The sequence below is a fragment of the Giraffa tippelskirchi genome, chromosome 13 (genome assembly GCF_054371585.1).
Source record: "Giraffa tippelskirchi isolate mGirTip1 chromosome 13, T2T-mGirTip1v1.2.pri, whole genome shotgun sequence".
In the NCBI taxonomy this organism is placed as follows: Eukaryota; Metazoa; Chordata; class Mammalia; order Artiodactyla; family Giraffidae; genus Giraffa; species Giraffa tippelskirchi.
This window is the reverse complement of record NC_137287.1, coordinates 83,412,654-83,436,284: the sequence shown is the minus strand read 5'-3', so window position 1 is coordinate 83,436,284 and position 23,631 is coordinate 83,412,654. Positions and strand designations below refer to the sequence as shown.

Genomic DNA, 23,631 nt, shown 5'->3' with positions numbered 1-23,631 from the left:
GGCGTGATGGGAAATTCATCTGTGTTATCATTATGTTCTATTTGGATCATGGAGCTCAGTTTTCAAAAACAATTTGGTGCCTTTGAACGTAATTCTGTAGTACATTATTTTAGTTCTCTAATTCTCATAGAATCTGTTATCTAATGACCTCAAAACGTGTGGCTTCAAACAACCCTTTCACCATATTATTTATTTCCCTTATTGGGTCAGGAATTTGGGTGAGATTTGGTTGGACAATTTTGGGGCTTCATGTGGCAATTGCTGAAGTCAGTGGGTGGTGGTCTTCAGCTGGTGGCCGGTTGGTCAGGAGGGTCCGGAATGACTTCAGAGTCTGCTACTCTGGTGGGTGCAGGAGGTAGGTTGGGCTCCGGTGGGCCTCCCTTTCTATATAACCCCTCTTGCAAGGCAATCAGACTTCTTTCCTGGCCGCTCAGGGCTCTGAGAGCAAATTTTCCCCGAGATGCTAAGTGGGAGCCCTCAGCATCCTGGGTCCCCTCCACCCTTCCCCTCTGCTGGCTAACTTAGCTCCCCAGCCCGTGGGGATCGAGGGGACACAGCCTGCCCATCTCTGCAGAGGGTGAGTCAGAGAATTTGTGGCTGTTTTTAATTTGCTGTGTAAGGATGTATGTAATTTTTTTTTTTAGCCTGTGGGGGAAATGAAAGTTATTGATCAAAAAGTCAAAGGTCCATAAGACACATTAGACTTAATCCAGCCACCATGCTTTACAGATCAAAAATATATGTATGTCAATAAAAAAGAGGAAATTTTTATTTTTCTATGCAAATTTTAATTTTATATGGGTTGACCTATCAAAAAGATGAAATAATTTCTACAGAATTGCTTGCTGCACAGTGTGGCAGGGCCTTTGATAAACCACACAAGCTTAACAGCCCAGGCATGAGGAGAAAAATTGCTATCAGTATAATTGTCTACTCATTTTCTCTAGAGATTACTATTTGAATATCCTCTTTGTTTTTAAACTGTCCTTGGTAGTTGCTGAAATAATAATTTTGTACTACGTGTTTCTTGTCACTTCTTGTAAAAAGTATTCACAGTTGGTAGAATTTTAGTGGTATTTGGGTTACATATTTTTGACACAAAAGAATAATAGTGTAATTTACTAAAATGAAGCAAAATTACACATATGTTTTGTTTGGAGGAGATCTTTAATTCTAGGGGAAATGAGAGCAAAAAACAGTTTTGACTTTGTGAGTGATTACTTGGATTATTTTTTTGTTTGTGCTTCTGAAGTCTCTAAATATTTAAAATTTTAAGTACATGTGACTCAGATCAAGGTTCTTCTCATAAAATACTCTTTAAAGATAGGCACTCCTCCAATCAAGGTGTCACTTATAATTCATATGAATCAGACGAAGCTGCCCAATACTGTGACTGCAAAACAATCCACCAGGTTTTCAAATCTCTATGATGGGTAGAGTGAGTGCTAAAGGTTGGAGACCATAGGTGATGATAATACAAGTTCATTTTCACATTAATGTAGTCTGCAATTTTATGGATACAAACCAGATGTTTTAGGTTGATATAATTTCACAGTCTCCCCCTTGTAATATCTTGGTAGTTTTCCTGTTGCAATGACTGAGTTGGAGAGCAGTTAGTTGGTGAATGAGAAGGTGGGTCAGCACTGATCCTGACCCACCTGAGCCCCTGGTGCTCCGAGCAGGGCTCTTTTCAAGCTTTTCGAGTGTACCATACCCGGAGTTCCCCGAAAACAAGGTGAGTCTTCAGCCTGGCCCGGTGTCTTGGAGGATCGCTCAGGAGGGGGACCCTTTCTTGCAGACCGTTGGGGGAGGCACTGCGGTGCCGGAGCGGGCGCAGGAGCCCGACGGCGGCGGGGCGGCTGAGCAGGACCGAGGCCCTGCGGACGGGAGCACCCTGTCCGATCGCCGACTCAGCAGTTGCAGCCTGTGCGGCATTGAGGAGGAGCATCGGGCGGTGTACAACATGGTCCAGCGCATCCTGCTGTCCACCCGCGGCTATGTCAACTTCGTGAATGAGGTGTTCCGCCAGGTGAGAGCGCGTGCGTCTGTGCACGTGTGCGTTTGTGTGTGTGTGGGGGGGGTGGGGTGCGGGGGCAGGTCACAAAGCTGAAGAGGTTTCTGTCTTTGTTCTGTTACTCATAATACTCCAAGGAATACAATCGACAAGTTGGGCTCAGTTACACAACTCCATAATGATTTCTCTCATCCCACTTTTAAGGTCTCATATGGAGGGTTGGAATTTGAGCATTTTGGTCATTTTTAATGTTGTTCTCAAGATTGCTGGGAGAAATATCTTAATAACCTCAGATATGCAGATGACACCACCCTAATGGCAGAAAGTGAAGAGGAACTAAAGAGCCTCTTGATGAAGGTGAAAGAGAAGAGTGGAAAAGCTGGCTTAAAGCTCAACATTCAGAAAACTAAAATCCTGGAATCCGGTCCTATCACTTCATGGCAAATAGGTGGGGAAACAATGGAAACAGTGACAGACTATTATTTTGGGCTCCAAAATCACTGCAGTTGGTGACTGCAGTCACGAAATTAAAAGATGCTTGCCCCTTGGAAGAAAAGCTATGACAAACCTAGATAGCATATTAAGAAGCAGAGATATCACTTTGCCAACAAAGGTCCATATAGCCAGAGCTATGATTCTCCAGTAGTCATGTACGGATGTGAGAGTTGGATCATAAAGAAGGCTGAGTGACGAAGAATTGATGCTTTCGAATTGTGGTGCTGGGGAAAACTCTTGAGAGTCCCTTGGACTGCAAGGAGATCAAACCAGTCAATCCTAAAGGAAATAAACCCTGAATATTCATTGGAATGGCTGATGCTGAAGCTCCAATATTTTGGCCACCTGATGTGAAGAGCCAGTTCACTGGAAAAGACCCTGATGCTGGGAAAGATGGAAGGCGGGAGGAGAAGGGGACGACAGAGGATGAGATGGTTGGATGGCATCATCGACTCGATAGACATGAGTTTGAGCAAACTCCGGGAGATAGTAAAGGACAGGGAGGCCTGGCATGCTGCAATCCATGGGGTCCCAAAGAGTTGGACACGACTGAACAACAACGATGTTGTTTTCATGATTTGATTTTGGAAAATTCCTACATGGGGTGGGGCAATTCTATATTTGAACAAAATCATCCCCTCAAATACCCTGTGTTTCCATAGCAAATTTTAAGCCCACAGGGAAGCAGGGGGAAAACTGCTTCTGAACCCCTGGCAGCATGTGAGCATACAAGAATTGTTGCGTGGCTGAAGGCAGTCAGGCTGCAAGCTCCTGCAGACAGGAGCTTGGACTTTGGCCTGCAGAGGCCTCTTGCAGCACCTCTGATAGGAGTATTTATGGCCTACAGAGGAAAAAGGAGACTAGGGAGGGGATTAAGAGGAAATAAAGGAGCAGAGGTCGAGATGTTGAAACAACAGACCATGGGACAAGCTGAATTGACATGGTCAGTCTCAGAAGGCATATGATTGAGAGCAGAGGTCAGCACATTTTAATAGAGTAAAGGACCAAATAGTAAGCATCTTCGGTTTTGTTGATCACAGAAGCTTTGCTTTGTAGTGAGAAAACAGCCAGGGACAGCATGGAACAAGCCAGTATAGGAACAAGCCCGTGTTCCTGTAAAATCTTATTCACAAAAATCAAGTGGCAGACAGCATTTAGGTTGTGTATCATAGTTCCACAGCTGATCATGATCTATAGCAATATTTGAAACCCTTGGGTGCAAATACTTAATATCAGATATCATTGACAAAGCTTTTAAATATTGCATTAGAGATAAGTCCTAAATTGATGTAGTTTTACCTGTATTGTGTATTTACTTATTTATTATACACATAGTTTCATCCACATCCATTATTGGCATTCCACCCCTGGAAATAGTGTGTTTTAAGTCCTCAATTTAATCAAAATCCCAAATTCAATCTAAATTCACTTTTCGAGTAGCTTGAGTCATTGAGGTTAACTGCAGACTACTTATGACTGAAGTAATGAGACATCTTTGTGTCATGAAACTTAAAAACATTTACATTTTATAATTGTTCTTAAATTTAATTTGGAAACTTCTATGTGAAATTTCAAATATGGTTATTATGCATTGTTAAAATATTGAAATAGAGACATTTGGGAAAAGGGGCCTGGGTTTTCACTTTGCATTCTGTTGCCCTCTCTTGGTCAGTGATGAATTTTTTTTTTTTACAGAAGACAAAATGTAACTTCTTTCATAATAATTCCTTTTTCAATTTTAAATTATTTAGAGACTAAGCCTAAACTATTTTAAACTATTAAAGTTTAAAAATGTACATTCATTCAAGAAGTACACATTCTCAGTATGGAGTTAATGTATGTGTGTGTGCATGCGCATGCACGCACATGTAACAGAGAACAGTGCAAGAGGCAGGTCAGATGTCCAGACACATGATGTGGAACAGACACCCATGAGGACCACTGCGGGCTGGGTGACTCTGACCTGAAAATGTCTTTGTTTTGCTTTTATTTCACATTTTTATGGATGTCAAATTCTACTTTGACAGCTGTGTTCTTTCTGAACATTGAATATTTTGTTCCACTGTTTCTTGGCTTTCATTGTTTCTTTGAGAAGTTATGTCAAGACACGTGGTTATTCTTTTGGCGGAAATGTGTCTTTTCCCGTCTGGCTCCTTTTAAGATTTTCAGGTTGTCTTTGGTTCTCAGCAGTCTTAGTGTAACGTACTTTGAAAGTATCCTGCTTGTGTTTCTTTGTGATTCTTAAATCTGTGAATTGATACGTTTTATCAGTTTGGGCAAAATTCTTAGTAACTCTTTCTTCAAATATTGTCTCTGCCACTTTTCACTAATTCTTTCCTTCTGCATCTCCAGTCATGGAAAGGATAACCTTTTCCTTGCATTTTCTGTCTTACATCTCTTACAGTGGGACCAGTGTGCTTCTTGTCTCAGAGCACTTCATTCTGGATATTTTCATCTTATGTTTCTTCCAGTTTTGTCTTCAGCTACATCCAGCCTATTGTCAGCCATTTACACTGGATTTTTTAATTTTGCTTATTTTATCTTTCAATTTCGCATGGATCTTTTTCTGATGCTTTAGATCTTCTATATGTTTAAATTATTATTTATTTTTATTGTGGTTTTGCTAATGTTGACTTCTTTTTGCATACTTCTGACTTTTTAATTAATATGCTGCATATCATATTGACTAGACCATGTGAATAATTTTGGTGGTACTATGATCTATAATTTTGTTTTCCTCCAGAAAGAATTTATATTAATACTTGCTTTCTGGGAGAAGGGTAACGTTGTATACCTTGATATTGAATTTTAGTTACATAGTTGTCTACATTTGGATTCTGATCACATTAAATCAGGATTCTTATATGCAAATGTGTAAGGGGATTCTTTAATGTTGTTAAGTTCACAGAGGGAATTCTCTGGTGATCCAGTGGTCAGGACTCTGCTCTTCCACTGTAGCGGACATGGGTTCGATCCCTGGTTGGGGAAATAAGATCCCACAAGCTGTGCCATGCAGCCAAAAACAAAAAGTTTACAGAAGTGTGTACAATGCTACAACCAGCCAGTTGGACAGCTGACTCTCAAAAAAGAAAGGGAGGGAGAGAGGAAGGAAGGAAGGAAAAGGGAGAAAGAGAAAGGGAAGAGAAAGCAAAAAAAAAAACCCCAAAAAACACAAAGAAAAGTCCTGGTTAAAGTTAAATTTGCCAACTTCTGTGGTGTCACTGCTCCCACTGTGGCCGATTCAAGTCACCAGCATGATGTCATTGAATGCAAACTCGGGAAGAGACATGACAACTGGCTATACTATTACGTGTATTATTGCATCATCTGTTGCTGATTCATTGGTATGCATTTTGGTTATTTTATGCAATAATTGTTCAGAATATAGAAGTTATTTTAACATTGCACTTTGTTTTCTGGCCCAGTTATACAATTGTCTCCCCCCCCCCAGTTTGGTGTGCACAAAAACATGTGGCCCTGTGTAGTCTGTTTGAATAGAAAGTCTGAGATTGGTGATAGCCCATGGAAATGTCTGTTGGACTCTTTGGTGACCTGAACTTGTGTTAAAGGGAGTTTCTCTTATCATTTTAGGCATTTTTGTTGCCTTCGTGTGACATAGCCATAACCAGAAAAGTAGTTCAAGTGTACAGAAAGTGGATCCTGCAGGACAAACCTGTGTTCATGGAGGAACCAGACATAAAAGAAGCTGCCCAAGAAGATGCTGAAAAATTAGGATTTTCAGAGACTGATAACAAGCAGGTAATCTTTCATCACTTGTTGTCTGAGTTGGGAGCATCTTATTTTTGTAAAATCTTCCTGCTCAGTCAGGGGCCATAGTCAGTATGACACAGGCAGACTGTTTCTTTGTTGTCAACTCTGATGCTCTCAAGGAGGCTGCCTCTGTGCTTTCTCCAGGGTCCTCCACCACCTCCTAACCTCAGGCTCGGCCACGTGTGCACGGCAGCTTCTTTCTTCATTATCGCAGAAGAATCTTTGAAGAAGCCAGTATAGTTTGCATGTCTCTATCGAAGACTAAAAGTGTCACTGCCTTACTATTGATATGCTTAAATAAATAGTATTCACTAAACTGGGCTTCCCAAGTGGTGCTAGTGGTAAAGAACCTACCTGCCAATGGAGGAAGCGTAAGAGACATGGGTTTGATCCCTGGGTTGGGGAGATCCCCTGGAGGAGGGCACAGCAACCCACTCCAGTATTCTTGCCTGGTGAATCCCATGGACAGAGGAGCCTGGAGGGTTACAGTCCATGGGGTTGCAAAGAATCGGACATGACCGAAGTGACTGAGCACACATGCATGCATTTGTTAAAGTAAATTTAGAACGTTTTGGCGAACTTTCCTTGTACGGCAGTCCATACCAGCAGCAGTCCAACGTGACACACTTGAAAGGATGAACCCAATGTGCAGTCTCCACTGGGAGCCTTGTTGCAGGGCTAGGTGGTGTCCTTGGACAGGGGTACTGGCAAGGTGGACCTTTCATTCCACGTTAGGTAAAGATGCAGATGGGATAAATCCAAAACGACAGAGTGGGCCTCTGCTTGACGCACAGAAGACACTTAGGTTGTACATAGATTTCTGGCATGCTCTTTTGACATCTAGTCTGAGAATTATTTCTAAAAGTGAATGTTGTCATGGCAATTAACACCAAACATTAAAAAAATACTTATACCCAAAGGTGTATCGCTTTTCAATATCTATATTCCACAATTTGATTTTTTTCAATATTGGTGAAATCATTTTAACAACTAGTCACGAGGTCAAAGCAAATCAACAGTCATGTTCATTCAGTCACTGGACAAGCAATATCTATTTCTTTAGCACATACTGAGCACTCAGTACTATTTTAGGTGATGGATGTACAATGGTGAACACAGTGGAAAAGAGGCATGCATGTAAAACCTGTAATCTCACGAATTCTCATGAGTGTAAGGAATTAATGCATGATCTGTCCTTCTCCCACTCTGCTGACTGACTGTTGTCTTCCAAAGACCTCTTCTGAAGGTTCCGGTCACAAGCGGTCTTCCAGTTGGGGACGGTCTTACTCCTTCACCAGTGCCATGAGCAGAGGGTGTGTGATGGAAGAGGAGAATAAGAACGTGAAGGCCGGGGCCCAGGCAATGCTGCAGGTACATGCTGGCCGCCGATGGGAGGGCCACCAGCGGAGTCAGTTTGAACATTTTGCTTATTGGGGGTAATGTCATTATGAAGCTTGGTGATCTTCTTAGCTATGCATGAGGAAATAGCCCTTAAATTCTCATCCTTAATTTTCTTCCTGATTATCCACCTTCAATTTGTAAAAAGTTTTTTTTTTAGTCAAAGGGAACATCTGAACTGGTTACAGTTTTCTGAAAGGGGTTGTTATACAGTGAATGCAAAATGACTGAGATTTAAACTCGGTGACTGAGATAAAAAAAATGACTGAAATAAAAAAGTAGAGAGTTACCTTAGAGAAGAGAATGGCAATCCACTCCAATATTCCTAACTGGAGAATCCCATGGACAGAGGAGCCTGGTGGGCTACAGTCCATGGGGTCGCAAGGAGTTGGACACAAGTGAGCACAGAGTTACCTGGATTCTAATTTGTAAGACAAGCTTGGTGATTATGTAATAAGTTATATGCATCTTAAAAATTGCCTGTGTTTATGAAGAATGTGGATTAATGCGGGATTTTTAGACATTTATCTGAATAAATATATGAACTAGCACCAATACCATTTGGGAACATTGGAAAGAGCAACTTTGCCTATCACTCAGTCTCCCCAGACTTGGAGACTTTACCTCAAAAATAGGGATTGGGGCATTACCTCTCGGGTCCCATCCAGTTTGAAGGTTGTCAGAAGTATAAGTGAAAACACAGGGTCACTCACTCTCTTTCCCCCACTCCCTGGCCCCACACCCTCCTCCCCATATCCACATTCAGCTGTCCAGTTAAGCCTCCCAGGCAAAGGCCAGGCCTACGTAGGGTCTGGGGAAGGCAGGCATGGGTGTGGCATGCATGGTACCCAGTTTTCAGTGATGCTGTGTTTGTCATCTGTCTCTTGAGAGGATTCCTCATCATGAGATCCTTTTGGTTTTCAAGTTAATTAGCAGTTTCATATACTGTAATTATGGGGCTTCCCTGGTAGCTCAGCTGGTAAAGAATCTGCCTGCAGTGCAGTAGACCCTGGTTCAGTTCCTGGGTCTGGAAGATCCCCCACAGAAGGGATAAGCTACCTACACCAGTATTCTTGGGCTCCCCTGGTGGCTCAGATGGGAAAGAATCCGTCTGCAATGCGGGAGACCTGGGTTTGATCCCTGGGTTTGATCCCTGGGTTGGGACAATCCCCTGGAGGAGGGCATGGCAGCCCACTCCAGTATTCTTGCCTGGAGAATCCGCTGTAAAGAGGAGCCTGGCGGGCTACAGTCTGTGGGGTCACAAAGAGTCGGACATGACTGAGTGCCTAAGCACAGCATACAGCGCATACTGTAACTAATGAATTTTCTCCTTTTTCATTGAAATTTGGCAAATAATCTGAAATTAGCTTTTAAAAAATCAAGATGATTTTACTTGAATAGCTTCAGAGAACTTTGGCTCAGCTCATCAGTGTCATCTGTGCACCCACTAGAGGAAGCTTACAGGAGTCCCTGTCCTGCCTCTTCCTTCCAGCTCACTGCCCAGTTGCCATGGTTAGCCATCCCGCAGTCAGCCCATAGGGTTGCAAGTGCCTATTTTTTCCCTGAGTTCAGGTGAGTTATTTGTTGTCTAGAAGAAGTTACATCTATTTATATGAACCAGGAAAAATATTTCAACTTGATTGTATAGCTCTACAGCTTTAAAAGTTTTTTTAGTTTGGATTGAAACAGCTGTTTTTGTTCTCATTTCATCAAGTACCTTGGTCCTTGACTTGGTTAATTAGGAAAAAGCAGCCAAATGGAGGTTTGATAAGATGAGACTGTTTTATACTTGATTCTGACAAGTACAATTTGGATATATTAGTTTTGTTGATTTATTTTTTTCCCTAACTGATACTAACATGGTAATAAATACTCAAGGAGCTGGCATTTTTTTAAAAGACTTTTTTTTCTTTTAATGTGGACCATTTTTTTAAAAGTCTTTATTGAATTTGTTATAATATTGCCTCTTTTTTAAAAAAAAATTTCGTTTTTTTTACCTCAAGGCATGTGGGATCTTAGCTCCCCAACCAGAGATTGAACCCACATCCCCTGCATTAGAAAGTGAAGTCTTAATTAGTGGACTGCCATGGAAGTCTCTAGCCTGCATTTTTGATGCTTTTTTAAAAAGTAAAATGAAAGAAGTATAATATTTGAAGACTCCTCACTTTGGAATTTGCAAAGGTTTAAAATTCAATCAAGAAACCAAGTACATGAATTAAAAAGGATCTGTATTGCAATATACCATCTATGGCACACTTTTAAAAAAAACATTGTCACTCAAACTGCTATTGTTTGTTAGTCTAAAAGTTCTTTGCTTTCTTTTTTCTTAACTTGAAGGCTAGTAAATTCTTCACAATTGCTGTTATCATCTGTTATCAACTGTTAAAGTGCTTATTTTGTGATTCTTCCTATAAGATTGAGACATGATACATTTTTAATCTCACATAAAATAATCACAGAGGCTGACAGCATTTTAGTTTGCCCTTTTGACTTTTGAGTGTGTTCGTTTCCTCTGGTTAGTTTGTGCATCTGTTTTGAGATGTTGTATTAAATGGATTTCATCCACAAGTGAGCCATCTCTGCTTGTCCCCAGATCCTTGGTGTTTGTGCTGTTGAACAGAAAGGAGAACCAAGAGGGACTGTAGCTCTAGAAGGTAGAGAGGATCCATCCTCGTCACCAAGTTGATAGCTCAGAACTTCCCAACTCGAAGGATCAGAGCATCATCCATGTAAATGACAGCACATTGTTCTGTTGCAGCAGAGCAGTGGCTCCCTGCAGGGCAGCCTGGACCCCTGCTTCTCCCAGTTCTCTACTGATGGTTCAGTTCAGTTCAGTTCAGTTCAGTCGCTCAGTCATGTCCGACTCTGCGACCCCATGGACCACAGCACGCCAGGCCTCCCTGTCCATCACCAACTCCCCGAGTTTACCCAAACTCATGTCCATTGAGTTGGTGATGCCATACAACCATCTCATCCTCTGTCATCCCCTTCTCCTCCCACCTTCAATCTTTCCCAGCATCAGAGTCTTTTCAAATGAGTCAGCTGTTCACATCACTGATGGTACAGGACAGGAAACTTGTATCCTAAAGGTATAAGGCAGAGCTCAGGGCACTTGGTGGACTACCTACATTTTTTTGATGTCTCAATTTTTATCCTAAGATTCCCTTGAGTTTTGTATTCTGTGGCATTACGTGTTTCTCATATCGGAAATCCATGTTCCTGGAAGATGAACAGTGTTGGCCATGTGCTTTTGCCCACTTGCTGGCTGCCTCTTGGGTGGCACTGGCTGCCTCCTGTCAGCAAGGCCTTCAGGTCAGCAAAGGTGGAGACTCAGCGAGAATCAGATCATTCTTTCCAGCCACTGACCACTGTGCCCCTGCCTTCCCTGCCCATCCAACCCCTACCCACCCCTACCCCACCAGGAATCCTTACCCACAGATGCTGTTCCTGTCTTAGAGGATGTCAAAAAGAAATCTCCAGAAGCCTTTCTGACTCAAATGTTTCCAAAGTTGCAATATTAATGTGTGTGTGCTCAGTTGTGTACAACTCTTTGTAACCCCATGGACTGTAGCCCACCAGGCTCCTCTGTCCATGGGATTTCTCAGGCAAGAATACTGGAGTGGGTAGCTATTCCTTTCTCCAGGGGAAATTCCTGACCCAAGGATCAAACCTGCATCTCCTGCATTGGCAGGTGGATTCTCTACTGCTGAGCCATCTGGGAAGGCCCTAAGTGATAGCAGTTATTTTTCTAGAAAAGGTCTTTCATATGTCAATATTAAATTGATTCTAAGGGGTGAACTCTGTTTTTTAAGGGGTGAACTGAGGCTTTCCGGGTGGCACAGTGGTAAAGAATCCATCTACCTGCCAATGCACGAGGTACAAGAGACTTGAGTTTGATCCCTGGGTTGGGAAGATCCCCTAGAGAAAGAAATGGCAACCCATGCCAGTATTCTTGCCTGGGAAATCGCACGGACAGAGGAGCCCGGGAGATTACAGTCCATGGAGTCGCAAGAGTCGGACACTACTGAGCACATACACACCAAAATCTGTTTACTTGTTTTTTCTCACATAACATTTGTTGGTTTTAAGGTATTTCTGACAAATGCTGCAAACGTCTTTTTGCTGGAGCCATGTGTGGAAGTTCCCATGCTCTTGAAGGAGCAAGTTGATGCCTGCAAAGCTGTTCTGATTATTTTTAGGCGCATGATAATGGAGCTGACAATGAATAAAAAGACCTGGTGAGTGCATTTTCGATTAATTAATATCGTAAAACAGATGTTTCTGTTTTCAATATAATAATCAAAAATGTGAAAGCCTCCACTTATTAAATAGCTTTACAAAGTGAACCATAAGATGATAATCAGTCTTTTGTAATGTTTCGGTGAATTATGAAGGTAAGTATCCAGTACTTTGATAGTTCATTTTTTTTAAATCTCAGATTAAGAGTAAGCAGTCCTATGATGTAATAGCAGATTCTTCCATTTTAAACTGTCATCAAGCAAGTTTCATGCAAAAGCAGTAACTGGTGGTTGATAATATCATAATCCATAATCCCAGGAGGGTTGGCTAATTGCTCCAAAACACTTTTAAGCTGATTTTATTGCTGTAAAGTTGAAGTTTTAAATTCATTTTGGAGAAATGATCGTTTTAAGTGATACATTGTTAGAGTGCACTCAAATGCAGTGGCATCGTGAAATATGCTCATGTGAAGTGTTTTCTTCCTGCTCGCTGGTTTTTTGTTTGGTGTCTTTGTGTTGATGATATCCCAGAGGTAAGCAGTGAATGAGAGTTTCCTGTGATGGGTGTCTGTGTATCCCTCCAGCCCATGGGGTGCTCCTGGGGTTCTCAGCTCAGACAATAGCCTCGGAGCCCATCACCCCTTCCTCTTCCCTCCTGTGTGAGGAGGGCAGCCTCGTAGTAATACTTCTGCTTCTCCAATCCAGTCCTTGCAAGTCCCTGCTGCCCAGGCAGTGCCGCCCCCATCCTGCCTACTTGGCCGCAGTCAGCATCTTCCCCACCGTCAGACCCCCAGGGGGCACCTGCCTCCCGGCCAGAAGTGCTCGGGGTCCCCATTACCAACCTATGGTCTGAATGATGGAGCCGGTGCTCAGGGAGCCTTGGGAGGGTCTGTCTGGGGAAACCACCGGGATGCGGCAGGACTGAGCCAGCAGGACCTTCGGGATATCAGGCCCAGCCCTTCTCTTTCTCAGGTGAGGAGGGGTTGGGCCCGGAGGAAGCCGACTGGGCAGAACATTCACAAACTCAGGAACCCCCAGCATCAAAAAAGGATCACTCGAAGCTGTACCTTCTGGGGTCATCTTTCCCAGACTTTCAAACCGAGAAGCCATCATTAAAACATTACAGGGGTGAGCAAGGCGATTTTAACAAGAGTTCACAGCTGTGTCAGTGATGGAAGTATGAGCGACACTGACAGCTTTCAGCTAAAATGCCTGCCCCTTCGACCAACTGTATCAAGTGTTTTTGATGCTTTTCTTTTAAAACTCTTATGAGTTCTGTGTACCAGTGTATCAGTAATATTTTGGTATTTTTGACCATATTTTTGAGGGTGAAAATTCTAGGAAATAAAATGAAGCAATTCTCTGTTTCTTTAATAATTCAAAGATTTCCAGGTAAAAGTGTTACAAAAAAAATCAAAACATTGGTATAGATTAAAATACTCACCAAGAAAAAAGTCCTCAGAGCATAGCCTGGGACGTGTTTGGTTCCCCCAGCAGCAGACCCTCCTGTGTGTTGAAGCACCAGACAAGCCCTGAATTCCCTCCCTCCCTTCTTTCATCCAATAAATAACTTGGGTGCTTTCTCCTCTGAGGATGGAGGGTGAACTCGACAGACTGGGTCCCTGCCCTTCGAGAGGCCTCGGTCCTCATGGGCCTGAGAGATGTGAGGAACCCAGGGGCCAGGTCAGGCGGGTCCAGTATTGGAGCTGGGGTGGGCAGCCTGGAGGCTGGGGAGGCCTCTCTGATTGGGGCCTGGAAGGAAGAACATCCCCACGGGGAGGAACTGCAGGTCACAGGCCTGGCGGATCCTGGGCAGTGTGGTGAGGCGGATGCTGGGCAGTGGGCGGGTGGGAGGGGACAGCTAGTGCCCAGGGCCCTTGGGCTGCAGGGAGGCCTCTGCCACCTCCGCCTGTGTGTAAGATTGTGACTCCACCTGATGTACGTGTCTGCCACGGAAAGGAGAGACAGCGTGTGGAGCCCAGCCTCTGTGGCCCAGACCAGGCTGTAGCCTGGGAGGTGCTGAGAAGTGACCCCGAAAGAGGGGACAGCTTGTGTAGGGGCTGGGCAGGTGTGCGAAGAGATGAGGATGAAGTAGAAAACGAAGAGACGGGAAGAGCTGCCCACCCCCTCCCCCAGCCCACCTCTGCCGCTTGGGCAGCCCGCCCCCATGGGCTATCCTGGGCTCGCTCTGCAAGCAGGTCCCGCTGGAGAGGAGTGACCAAGAGCCAGTGTTTCACAAAACACAGAGGAGCAAGCGGAAGTCAGAGCTGTGAGCACAGACTTTGCCAAACCGGAGGTCGTTTTGCACCCCCATTCTCTTCCAGAAGACTCTGCGTGGGAATGTCGTGGTTCCCAAGTTTTCTCAGGTTCAGAGGTTAAACCTGTCCCGTGTCTGTGTCAGCCTAAGCCTCAGTCAGGACTGTGTTTTTGATAGCAGTGACTGGGACTGGGGTTTTATTGGAAAGTTACTATGTTTCTTGTTCTCAGTTTGCCAGATGGTGTGAAAGGGGCTCTTTTTCTTTCTCTTGAGCATCACAGAAGGTGCACAGGCAGAGCTGACCCTGAGTGCAGCCCTCCCATGTGACAGGGCCCTGGAGATGGCCATCACTCCCATGGACGGGATGGGCCACAGGCTGTCCCCAGCCCTGCAGCGTTTCTTACCTCGTCCTCCTCAAAGTCGCCAGCTGCTCCACGTGTGTGTGCATAGGCCCCCCTGACTCCTGAGCTCTTCTCCCGAGCCCTCAAGGTCCCTGAACTGGGGGCCGGGTGGGCAGGCTCAGTGGAGCAGAAGAGAAATGGGTGCCTACAGAGACTGGGATGGGAGTCAGACAGGGTCATCCACAGGAGGGCAGGAGACCCTAGAGTAGCTGAATGATATCCAGCACGGTGTTCAGAGAAAACACTGTTTCGACATGCAGAAACGTGAGAGTAGTCTAAAGGAACCGAGATTTGAGATCTCGTTATCCGACCTAGACCAATTCTTGGTTTTATCGCTGATGAAGAGAAAGTTCCAAGGATGAACAAATGATTCGTGCACAAGACCTTGAAAAAGTAGTTAAAGGGACCTGGTGATTTCTCTCCCTTATGCAGAAGATTATCTGCTGTCTGTTTCCATGGCACCTGGGGAAACACATGAAGGATGTAACTCAGCTGTAAGAGAAAAATACCCTCTGGCTGTGTGAGAGAATTTGTCACCGTATCACAGAGTTGGATCATAAAGAGAGCTGAGTGCCAAATAATTGATATTTTTGAACTGTGGTGCTGGAGAAGACTTTTGAAAGTCCCTTGGACTGCAAGGAGATCAAACCAGTCAATCCTAAAGGAAATCAACCCTGAATATTCATTGGAAGGACTGATGCTGAAGCTGAAGCTCCAATACTTTGGCCACCTGATGTGAAGAATTGACTTGTTGGAAAATACCCTGATGCTGGGAAAGATTGAGGGCAGGAGGAGAAGGGGACGACAGAGGATGAGATGGTTGGATGGCATCACGGACTCGATGGACCTGAGTTTGAACAAAGGACTGGGAAGCCTGGCATGCTGCAGCCCATGGAGTTGTGAAGACACAACTGAGTGACTGAACAGCAACAAAGGGCCAGGATAAATGACTTCATGGTTCGGAAAGGAAATACATGGGCTTTCTTCCCCGAAGACTGCTGCCTATGCAGAGTTCTATCTTGGGAAGCCTGGCATGCTACAGTCCATGGAATCAGGAAGACATGACTTAGCGACTGAACAACACCAACAATCACAATGGGAGGTGTTATTTCCTGTCCCTTGTGTTTTATACTCCTTAAAGACCTTTCACATAAAACCCCCTTCTCCATGGAGCTCTGTGATGGAGATGTGATGACCACAGTCTTCGGCGGTAGTGGAGGGCGGCGCTGCGCACAGAGTCGTGGTCTTCCAGGCAGAAAGCTCCATGGCCTGAGCACTCAGTGGTGACCTTTCCCATGCTCCTTCCTACCTGTGGGAGTGCTGTGGGGCTTGGCCATCTGACACTGCCGGCTACAGACCTCCCCAGAAAGTCCACATTATTTTCCATCACAATGAGAGATAGGCAGACTTCTCAGGCTAGGTAAAATCATGGATGTGAAAATGTAAGAGTGCTGCAAAAGTTCACCTAAGCACAGCTCTCCGCTGAGTGCTTTCGAGGGGCCGATACAGCTGGAGAAACAGCCTCACCCCCATTTTTACAAGGGGAGGGAGTCAGGCTGGGGTGAGACCTTGTGGTCCTGTCTATTGATTTGGGCATAGGAGGCATACTTGTTGAACCATGGTGACATAAAGTGGTTTATTTTGATAAGTATGGTGTTCATTCTGTAATTGGCATTCAGATACTTTTGAATTCAGTTCAATTCAATCGCTCAATCATGTACAACTCTTTGTGACCCCCATGGACTGCAGCACGCCAGGCCTCCCTGTCTATCACTAACTCCCTGAGTCCACCCAAACCCATGTCCATCGAGTCGGTGATGCCATCCAACCATCTCATCCTCTGTCGTCCCCTTCTCCTCCTGCCTTCAATCTTTTCCAGCATCAGGGTCTTTTCCAGTGAGTCAGTTCTTTGCATCAGGTGGGCAAAGTATTGGAGTTTCAGCTTCAGCATCAGTCCTTTCCAATGAATATTCAGGACTGATATCCTTTAGGATGGACTGGTTGGATCTCCTTACAGTCCATGGGACTCTCAAGAGTCTTCTCCAACACCACAGTTCAAAAGCATCAATTCTTCAGTGCTCAGCTTTTTTTATACTTTTGAATAACATGTGATCATCTATTTTGCTGAATTCTTACGAGAATTTCTTGTACCTATACATGTAAGTGCTTTGGAGGTGTAATTAGTAACATGAGCTCTTATTTTGGGTGGCCCAGGGAGCAGATGTTGCAAATACTACTCAGGATAACAGAAGCTGTCATGCAGAAGCCAAAGGATAAACAAATCAAGGACTTGTTTGCCCAGAGCTTGGCAGGGTTACTGTTTAGGGTAAGTCTTTTTTTTTTTTAATTAAAACACTGCAAATGTAAGAAATGAATCGGATTTTTTCAGCAAATCAGTTTTAATCACTGAGAATTTCAAGAGTAAAATTGGACTGCCTTTAAAAAGTTTCTAGAAATTTAACTGAAAATTTCCTTCTTGAATGTTCTCTTGAGGGTTGTAATCAGTCTTTACAGTTAGTGCTGGGCCTTTAGGCCTTCCCACCTTTCTGCCGTCTGCTTCCTCTTTTGATTTCCTTAAGGTTGCTAGAAGTTAGGAAGACAACAGGTGCTGATGGTCTTGGTCTTGGGCCAGGTAGATTTGAAGAGGTGCAGGATGGACAGAGCACGGGTATGTGGGTAGGATGGGAGACGTTCAGATAAGAATGCAGGTGTGCTTAGCAATAAAGCCTCAGGACTGAGTGGGATCCCCTGGGGAGAGGGGATGTGTCAGAGAGAAAGAAGGCCATCTCCCTGATGGTGGAGGTGAAGGGTGGTGTCCACAGGATGTGCACGTGGGCCACCAGGGAGCAGATAGAAAAGTCTGGAAGCCAGCAGAGATGTCTGGGCTAAACAGTGAGCAGTGTCCCTGGAGCCGTGAGAATGGGGACCAAGACCCAGGTGGAAGGTGGGCTGGCAGAGGGTGGAGTAAGTGTGGAAGTTGGATGAGTGCAGACAGTTCTTTCAAGAAATTTGCTTCAAAGGGGAAGAAAAGGCTATAGCTTGAGGGGGCATCAAGGTTCACAGGATTCAAGGGAACTTTGTGAGGTTGTTTTTTTTTTTTTGCGATAAGGAAGAATTGGATCATGTTTCCATGCTGATAGGTAGGAGCTGGGAAAGTTGGATGGGCAGGGGGTCAAGTGACGTGGGGTTAATGGAAGTGCAGAGGTTGAGGAGGAGGCTGGGAGCATGGTGAGGGGCACGCTAGGAAGAGCAGGGCCCCCTCGGTGCCCGTCCAGCACCCAGGGGAGGAGCTGAGCAGACTGGGGTCTGGTAGGCAGAGGGTCTGCCTGAGTCATCCGCTGCAAGTCAGGCAGGAGCTGGGGCAGGTGGAGGTTTACCTGTGGGAGAGGCCCCTGCAGAGATGGGGGCAAGAATGTCTCAGAAGACAGAACAGGCTCCCCAGGTCCCTCCAGGACCAGCCTCAGATACTAGCATCGTTTCGAATCAGTATCTTTGTTCAAAATGATAACTGATTTCACAGTAGCTCAAGTCTTGATTGCCATTGATCAGATGCATTTTCAGAAATTAAACCCAATACCACAAAGCACTTTTTACTTTAAAATTCATCTTACTAATAGTAATTTTAAATATTTTGTCAAAAGCACACTTCTTCCAAGTGATAATTGAATTCTTTCATCTATCGATTGTTTTCAGACGCTCATAGTGGCCTGGATCCGAGCAAACCTCTGTGTGTTCATCTCTCGGGAGCTCTGGGATGACTTTCTTGGGGTGCTGTCCTCCCTCACGGACTGGGAGGAGCTGATCCACGAATGGTCCAGCATCATGGACTCCCTGACGGCTGTGCTCGCCAGGACCGTGTATGGAGTTGAGATGACCAATCTACCTCTGGACAAGTTAAGTGAACAGAAGGAAAAGAAACAGCGAGGCAAAGGTATTCCATCTCTGGCCCCTCTGGTGACCCGGGTGTCTGAGCTGAGTGTATGCACGCCTGCTAAGTCGCTCCAGTCGTGTCCGACTCTTTCTGACGCTATGGATTGTAGCCCGCCAGGCCCCCTCTGTCCATGGGATTCTCCAGGCAAGAATATTGGAGTGGGTTGCCATGCCCTCCTCCAGGGGATCTTCCTGACCAAGGGATCGAACCCACGTCTCTATGTCTTCTGCATTAGTAGGCGGGTTCTTTACCACTAGCACCACCTGGGAAGTCCAAGGCTGAGTACGAGTGTGTATTAAACCCCAGGCAGTCATTGCATGGAATTGCATCAGCTGTACCAATGTTGTCGTTTTAACCGTGGCATTCAGTCACATATCCTAGCTCTGTGTCCCCTTCCTAAGGATGATGGATGGATGCAGCGGCTCTGAGGGAAGGAGGAGGGAGGAGGAGGAATGATAGCAGTGGAGGCAGGGACACGTTCTCTGCCGTCACCCTCACAGGAGGCTGTGAAATCCATGCCACTCTGCCCACGTCACAGACCCATACACTTAAGAAGAGTCCATAGTGATCGGCTCATTTGGGGGTCACACAGCTAAGAAGTGGTAAAGCTGGAAATCAAAGCCAGACAAGTCCCCCTCAAGACACACCGATATTTGTCATCTTTTCTGCTGCCTTCCTGGGGAAGGTGGAGGATTCTGAGTGCTTCCCGTGGGGTTATTTAGCTTTGTTCTGTTTCAGGGTGAGAACTATTGTGAGACCTGGAGTCAGATCCAGCTGGGAACATCAGTGATGGTGTCTGTTGAGATGACACTTTGGAAGCTCATCCTTGTTCTGTTTTTTAAGGCTGTGACACAGCCCTTGGATTAATTCCCTGTCCTCCAGCTTATTTATGTAACCATTTTGAGTCTGCTCGTAGAAATATACCTAATGCAATAGATAAAATATGTAAGGATGCTGGACAGAATGAACAGTGTTGGAGCTCCAGCAAGTGGATAAAATGCAAGGGTGCAGATGAAGAGCCTTGGGGCTGTGCGAGGAGGCAGGGAGGGGGCAGATTTGACTCTGATCATCAACAGGGTAGCATCAGAGCATCACCGAGGGCAGAAGGTGTAAACAGCCTACCTGCCTGGCTTTTCCAGGTGCTAGGATCTGAGAGGAGTTTTTCCTCCAAAGACTCCCAAAGGGCACGTTACCTGCCATGGTCAACTGCAGCCTCCACATTGGTCTTAGCGTAGGCTGTGTCAGTTAGCTTTGCCATGTGACTAAACACCCCAAAATATAACAGCTTCAAATAACGCTGTTGATTTAAATTATGATTTTATGGATTGGCAGTCAGGGTTGGCCTCCCTGGGATGGATCTGCTGGACTCACAGCTGCACCTGTCGTCAGCCGGGCTGTGACCAGCTCACAGCTCTGCTGTCGGGCTGGCCAGCTGTCAACTGCAGTAGAAGAGGTGAAGGGGCCAAACATCCTTCCTCACCCCTGCAGACTCGCTCAAGCTGTTCACCTAATGGCTTAGGGTTCCAGGAGCAGCAGGAGGGCAAGCCCGTTCTCAAGTGCATTTCAGATCTCTGCTTGGCCAGTGTTTGCTGCCAAAGTATGTAATGTGTTGAAGCTCAGAGTCAGTGGGGGAGAGGATGACAGAAGATGTGGGATACAGGAAGTGCGAACCAATTATAATGATTCGTTAGCTGCAGAGACGTGTAATTAACATGACTGGTTCCTAGAATGTCTCCACTGCCGTCTGTAAGTAGCACCCCGGGGCACCAATTAGTAAGAGCAAGTCAGTGAGAAACCAAAACTAGCTAGTTGAGGTCCGGGGCATTCCAGTGAAATTGTCCAATCCCAGTTTAGGTTTAGACTGTCTACTGCAATGATGTCTTTACATACTTTAGGCAGAAGATCCTTTATTTTCTCCCTCGTTAAAGCTATACAGAGCCCCTTCCTTAAAAAAATATATAAGAGTGGAGATACGGGATGAAGTCAGGGCAGGGAGCCCAGAGCCTGGGCCCTGGGCCTCTGTAGTGACCTCTGTAGCAGCTCTGAGGGTCTCTGTGTAAACCCAGAGTCCAGGAGGGTCAGGATGCTTCCATCCAAGAACTTGGTTTCCGAAGACTGTGGCTCTCAGCCCAGCAGAGTTTACCTCTGTCTGACGAGGATGCCTTTCAGGATGGAGGGAGTGGCTGAGACAAAGTAAGGATCTTCTCAAAACTCAGCACATTCCCCAATTCCTCAAATTCTTATAATCCTCCCTCCCTTTGAACCCCCAGAATATTCTCTTCCCTCCCACCGTGTGAACACAGATTCCTAGGCTTGTCAGAGATAAGCTTGTCTTGGGAAGGTAAGCAACTTCAAAAAAATGCTATTTATGGACAGATACAGAACAAATTTGGTTATTTACTTAATGACCATGACAGATATTTCTGATTTATTCATGTTGCTTTATTCCAAAAATGAATATAAATATTTACTGTAGAAATCCTTGCTGTACAAGCAGTAGACTTGTGGAAACAAAGTACACTCTCAGAAGAATCTGGGTGTGCAAATGAGCCACAGGTGGCATCCGCCAGCCACATGCCCGGAACCCTCTAAGTGTCTCTTTCTCTTTTCTTCTGTATCCATTCTGATTCCTGACCACTCACTTGAGATATTTGTCTAGAGCAGTATGAGAGGAGAAAAGAGAAGATGAATCCCAGATCTTCAACATTCTACTGTTTCAGAGCTTCGCTTAAAATAGGAGTTTTGTATTGTTTGTAGCATTTCATTGACTTTGCTCACTTGACTATAGAGTTTATGGGTGTACATTTCTCTTGGGGATTTGTGGAGAGGTTTGTGTCTGCAGGACAGAATATTGTTCTGAAATGAGTGATCTCTCATTTTCTGGTTTATAGAAGCATTTTTTGGAGTGTCTCAGGAGCAGTGGTTGGAGAAGGAAATGGCAACCCACTCCAGTATTCTTGCCTGACAAATTCCATGGACAGAGAAGCCTGGTGGGCTACAGTCCGTGGGGTCGCAAAGAGTCAGACACGCCTGCGCAACTAACACACACAGGGAGCAGTGGTGTAGTTCATTTGACCTTGTTCTTACATTGAGAAAGATGTATTCATGTTTTTGTACACTGGAATGAGTGCTGTGAAGATAGCAAAATATTCTTGAGACCATTGATGAGGCTTGAAAAATACATTGGCAACAGGAATTTTCAGTTGCCCAATGGATGACTCACCCCCTAAATTGCAGTGTAGGAAGTGGTACCCAGTCTGCTGCAGGAGAACCTGCTGATTATGCATCACTGTATGTAGGGGGTATGCTGAGCAGCAAGGGCTAGGGGAGGAATCATGAAGAAATCAGCCTCTGGATTGTGTTTCTCGTCTCATAGGCTGTGTCCCGGATTCTCAGAAAGGAAGCACCGTGGGGAGGTCCTTTTCTCTGAGCTGGCGGAGCCACCCTGACGTGGCTGAGCCCATGCGATTCAGGAGTGCCACCACGTCCGGGGCGCCAGGGGTCGAGAAAGCCAGAAACATTGTCCGCCAGAAGGCAACCGGTAAGCGCGAGTCCTAGTATTTCTCCATGGAATGGATGCATAGGAATTATAGGATTTTAATGGATTTGTAAGAATGTTTTTTTACAGCTTTAAAATTTCACTCAGAACTTAAGTACGAGGCCTTTTACTGACTGAGACATCACTATATCTTTTCAGTTTTCTGTCTACTTTTCCAAATTGTGGTTTTTACTATTTATTTCTAAATTCCGCATCATGATAAAGAACTTGAGATGTGAATATCGAGTGAGATGTTAGTGCAAAAGAGAGAAAACTGGCATTTTGTTTGAACCTTGAAGAAGATGGATTCTTGGTAATCACACAGCCGGCTGCATTGTTGTTGTTGTTCAGTGTTCATCTTAAGAGAGCGTGGAAACTTAGTCCAGTGAAGAAAAGGAGACTAAAGCTTTAGTTTTCAGGACTGGAGGAAGACATCTACGTTTTCTGCTTCTTTGGAAAATGGCATCTGACATGTTTGTTTACATGTTGACCGTACAGTTAGTTAGAATTAATAAGAACTTGAACGGGATCCTCTCGTTAATCACACTGTTGCTACACTTTATTCTTAAAAAGAGAACTCTTTAGTAACTAAGCTTGTATACAGTATTTAATAAGAACAAATAAAGCTCCAAACCCTCCCAGTGACTTTGAGGCTATAACTTAAGTTTAACACAGCTTCCTATATGGGACTTACGTGGCAGTCCAGTGGTTAAGACTTCACCTTCCAGTGCAAGGGATGCAGGCTCAGTCCCTGGTCTAAAGATCCCACATGCTTCACAGCCAAGAAAAACCAAAATATGAAACAGAAGCAATATTGTAACAAATTCAGTAAAGACTTTAAGAATGGTCCACCTCAAAAACAAAACCAAAGTTAAGACAGATTCGTGTAGGTTTGCTTTTCACATCAATAATGCCATGCAATTGAAATTGATATTCAGCATGTTGACTGCAGAGAGAAAGTCACAATTTCCTCTGGTCATAAACCAAAGATTCATTGACACTCTGCATAGTTTCCAGTGCTCAGTCAAGGCTTAACAACAGATGCCTTAGAATCCTGTTGTTTTTATGAAACTATATTACATGTTAACCCTAACTGCCTCATTATTTTTCCTATATTTGTTGGTCATTATCACCTCATTGACTGCTTCCTTCATCCTCTCCCTGAGGAGAGACCCAGTTCCTGGAAACAGGCAGCTTTGGGGAAGGCTCACTCACCTATTTCCTTTCTCATCCGAACTCCTAGAGTCTCTTCCCTCTCTTCCACCACTGGATCCTTAAAAGGGATCAGAATAGGAGTTCGTGCCATGCTTGAGCCTCCCAGACTGCCTGTTGCCCCTCTCAACCCCTGAATTACAGAGGTGACAAAAGTGCTCATTCAAAGCACTTTTTAAAACATGGGTTGCCATTCCCTTCTTCAGGGCATCTTCCCGACCCAGGGGTTGAACCCAGGTCTTCCGCATTGCAGGCAGATTCTTTACTGTCTGAGCCACCAGGGAAGTCCAAGAATACTAGAGTGGGTAAGCCATTCCCTTCTCCCAGGGATTGAACCGGGGTCTCCTGCCTGTAAATTGATTCTTTACCAACTGAG

The 23,631-nt window shown here is 44.8% G+C and overlaps 1 protein-coding gene across 7 annotated transcripts in view; it reads left to right on the top strand.

Annotated features, from left to right (window-relative positions):
- The window catches only part of RALGAPA2 (Ral GTPase activating protein catalytic subunit alpha 2), a 287,034-nt gene that overhangs the window by 80,719 nt on the left and 182,684 nt on the right, over positions 1-23,631 (top strand). For all 7 annotated transcript variants that reach the window (XM_081558721.1, XM_081558719.1, XM_081558720.1 and 4 more), the window contains 7 exons: positions 1,799-2,029; positions 6,101-6,268; positions 7,514-7,651; positions 11,768-11,916; positions 16,789-16,900; positions 18,268-18,505; positions 21,882-22,046. In XM_081558721.1, coding sequence (XP_081414847.1) covers positions 1,799-2,029; positions 6,101-6,268; positions 7,514-7,651; positions 11,768-11,916; positions 16,789-16,900; positions 18,268-18,505; positions 21,882-22,046 — 1,201 coding nt within the window. The remainder of the gene's footprint in view (positions 1-1,798; positions 2,030-6,100; positions 6,269-7,513; positions 7,652-11,767; positions 11,917-16,788; positions 16,901-18,267; positions 18,506-21,881; positions 22,047-23,631) is intronic.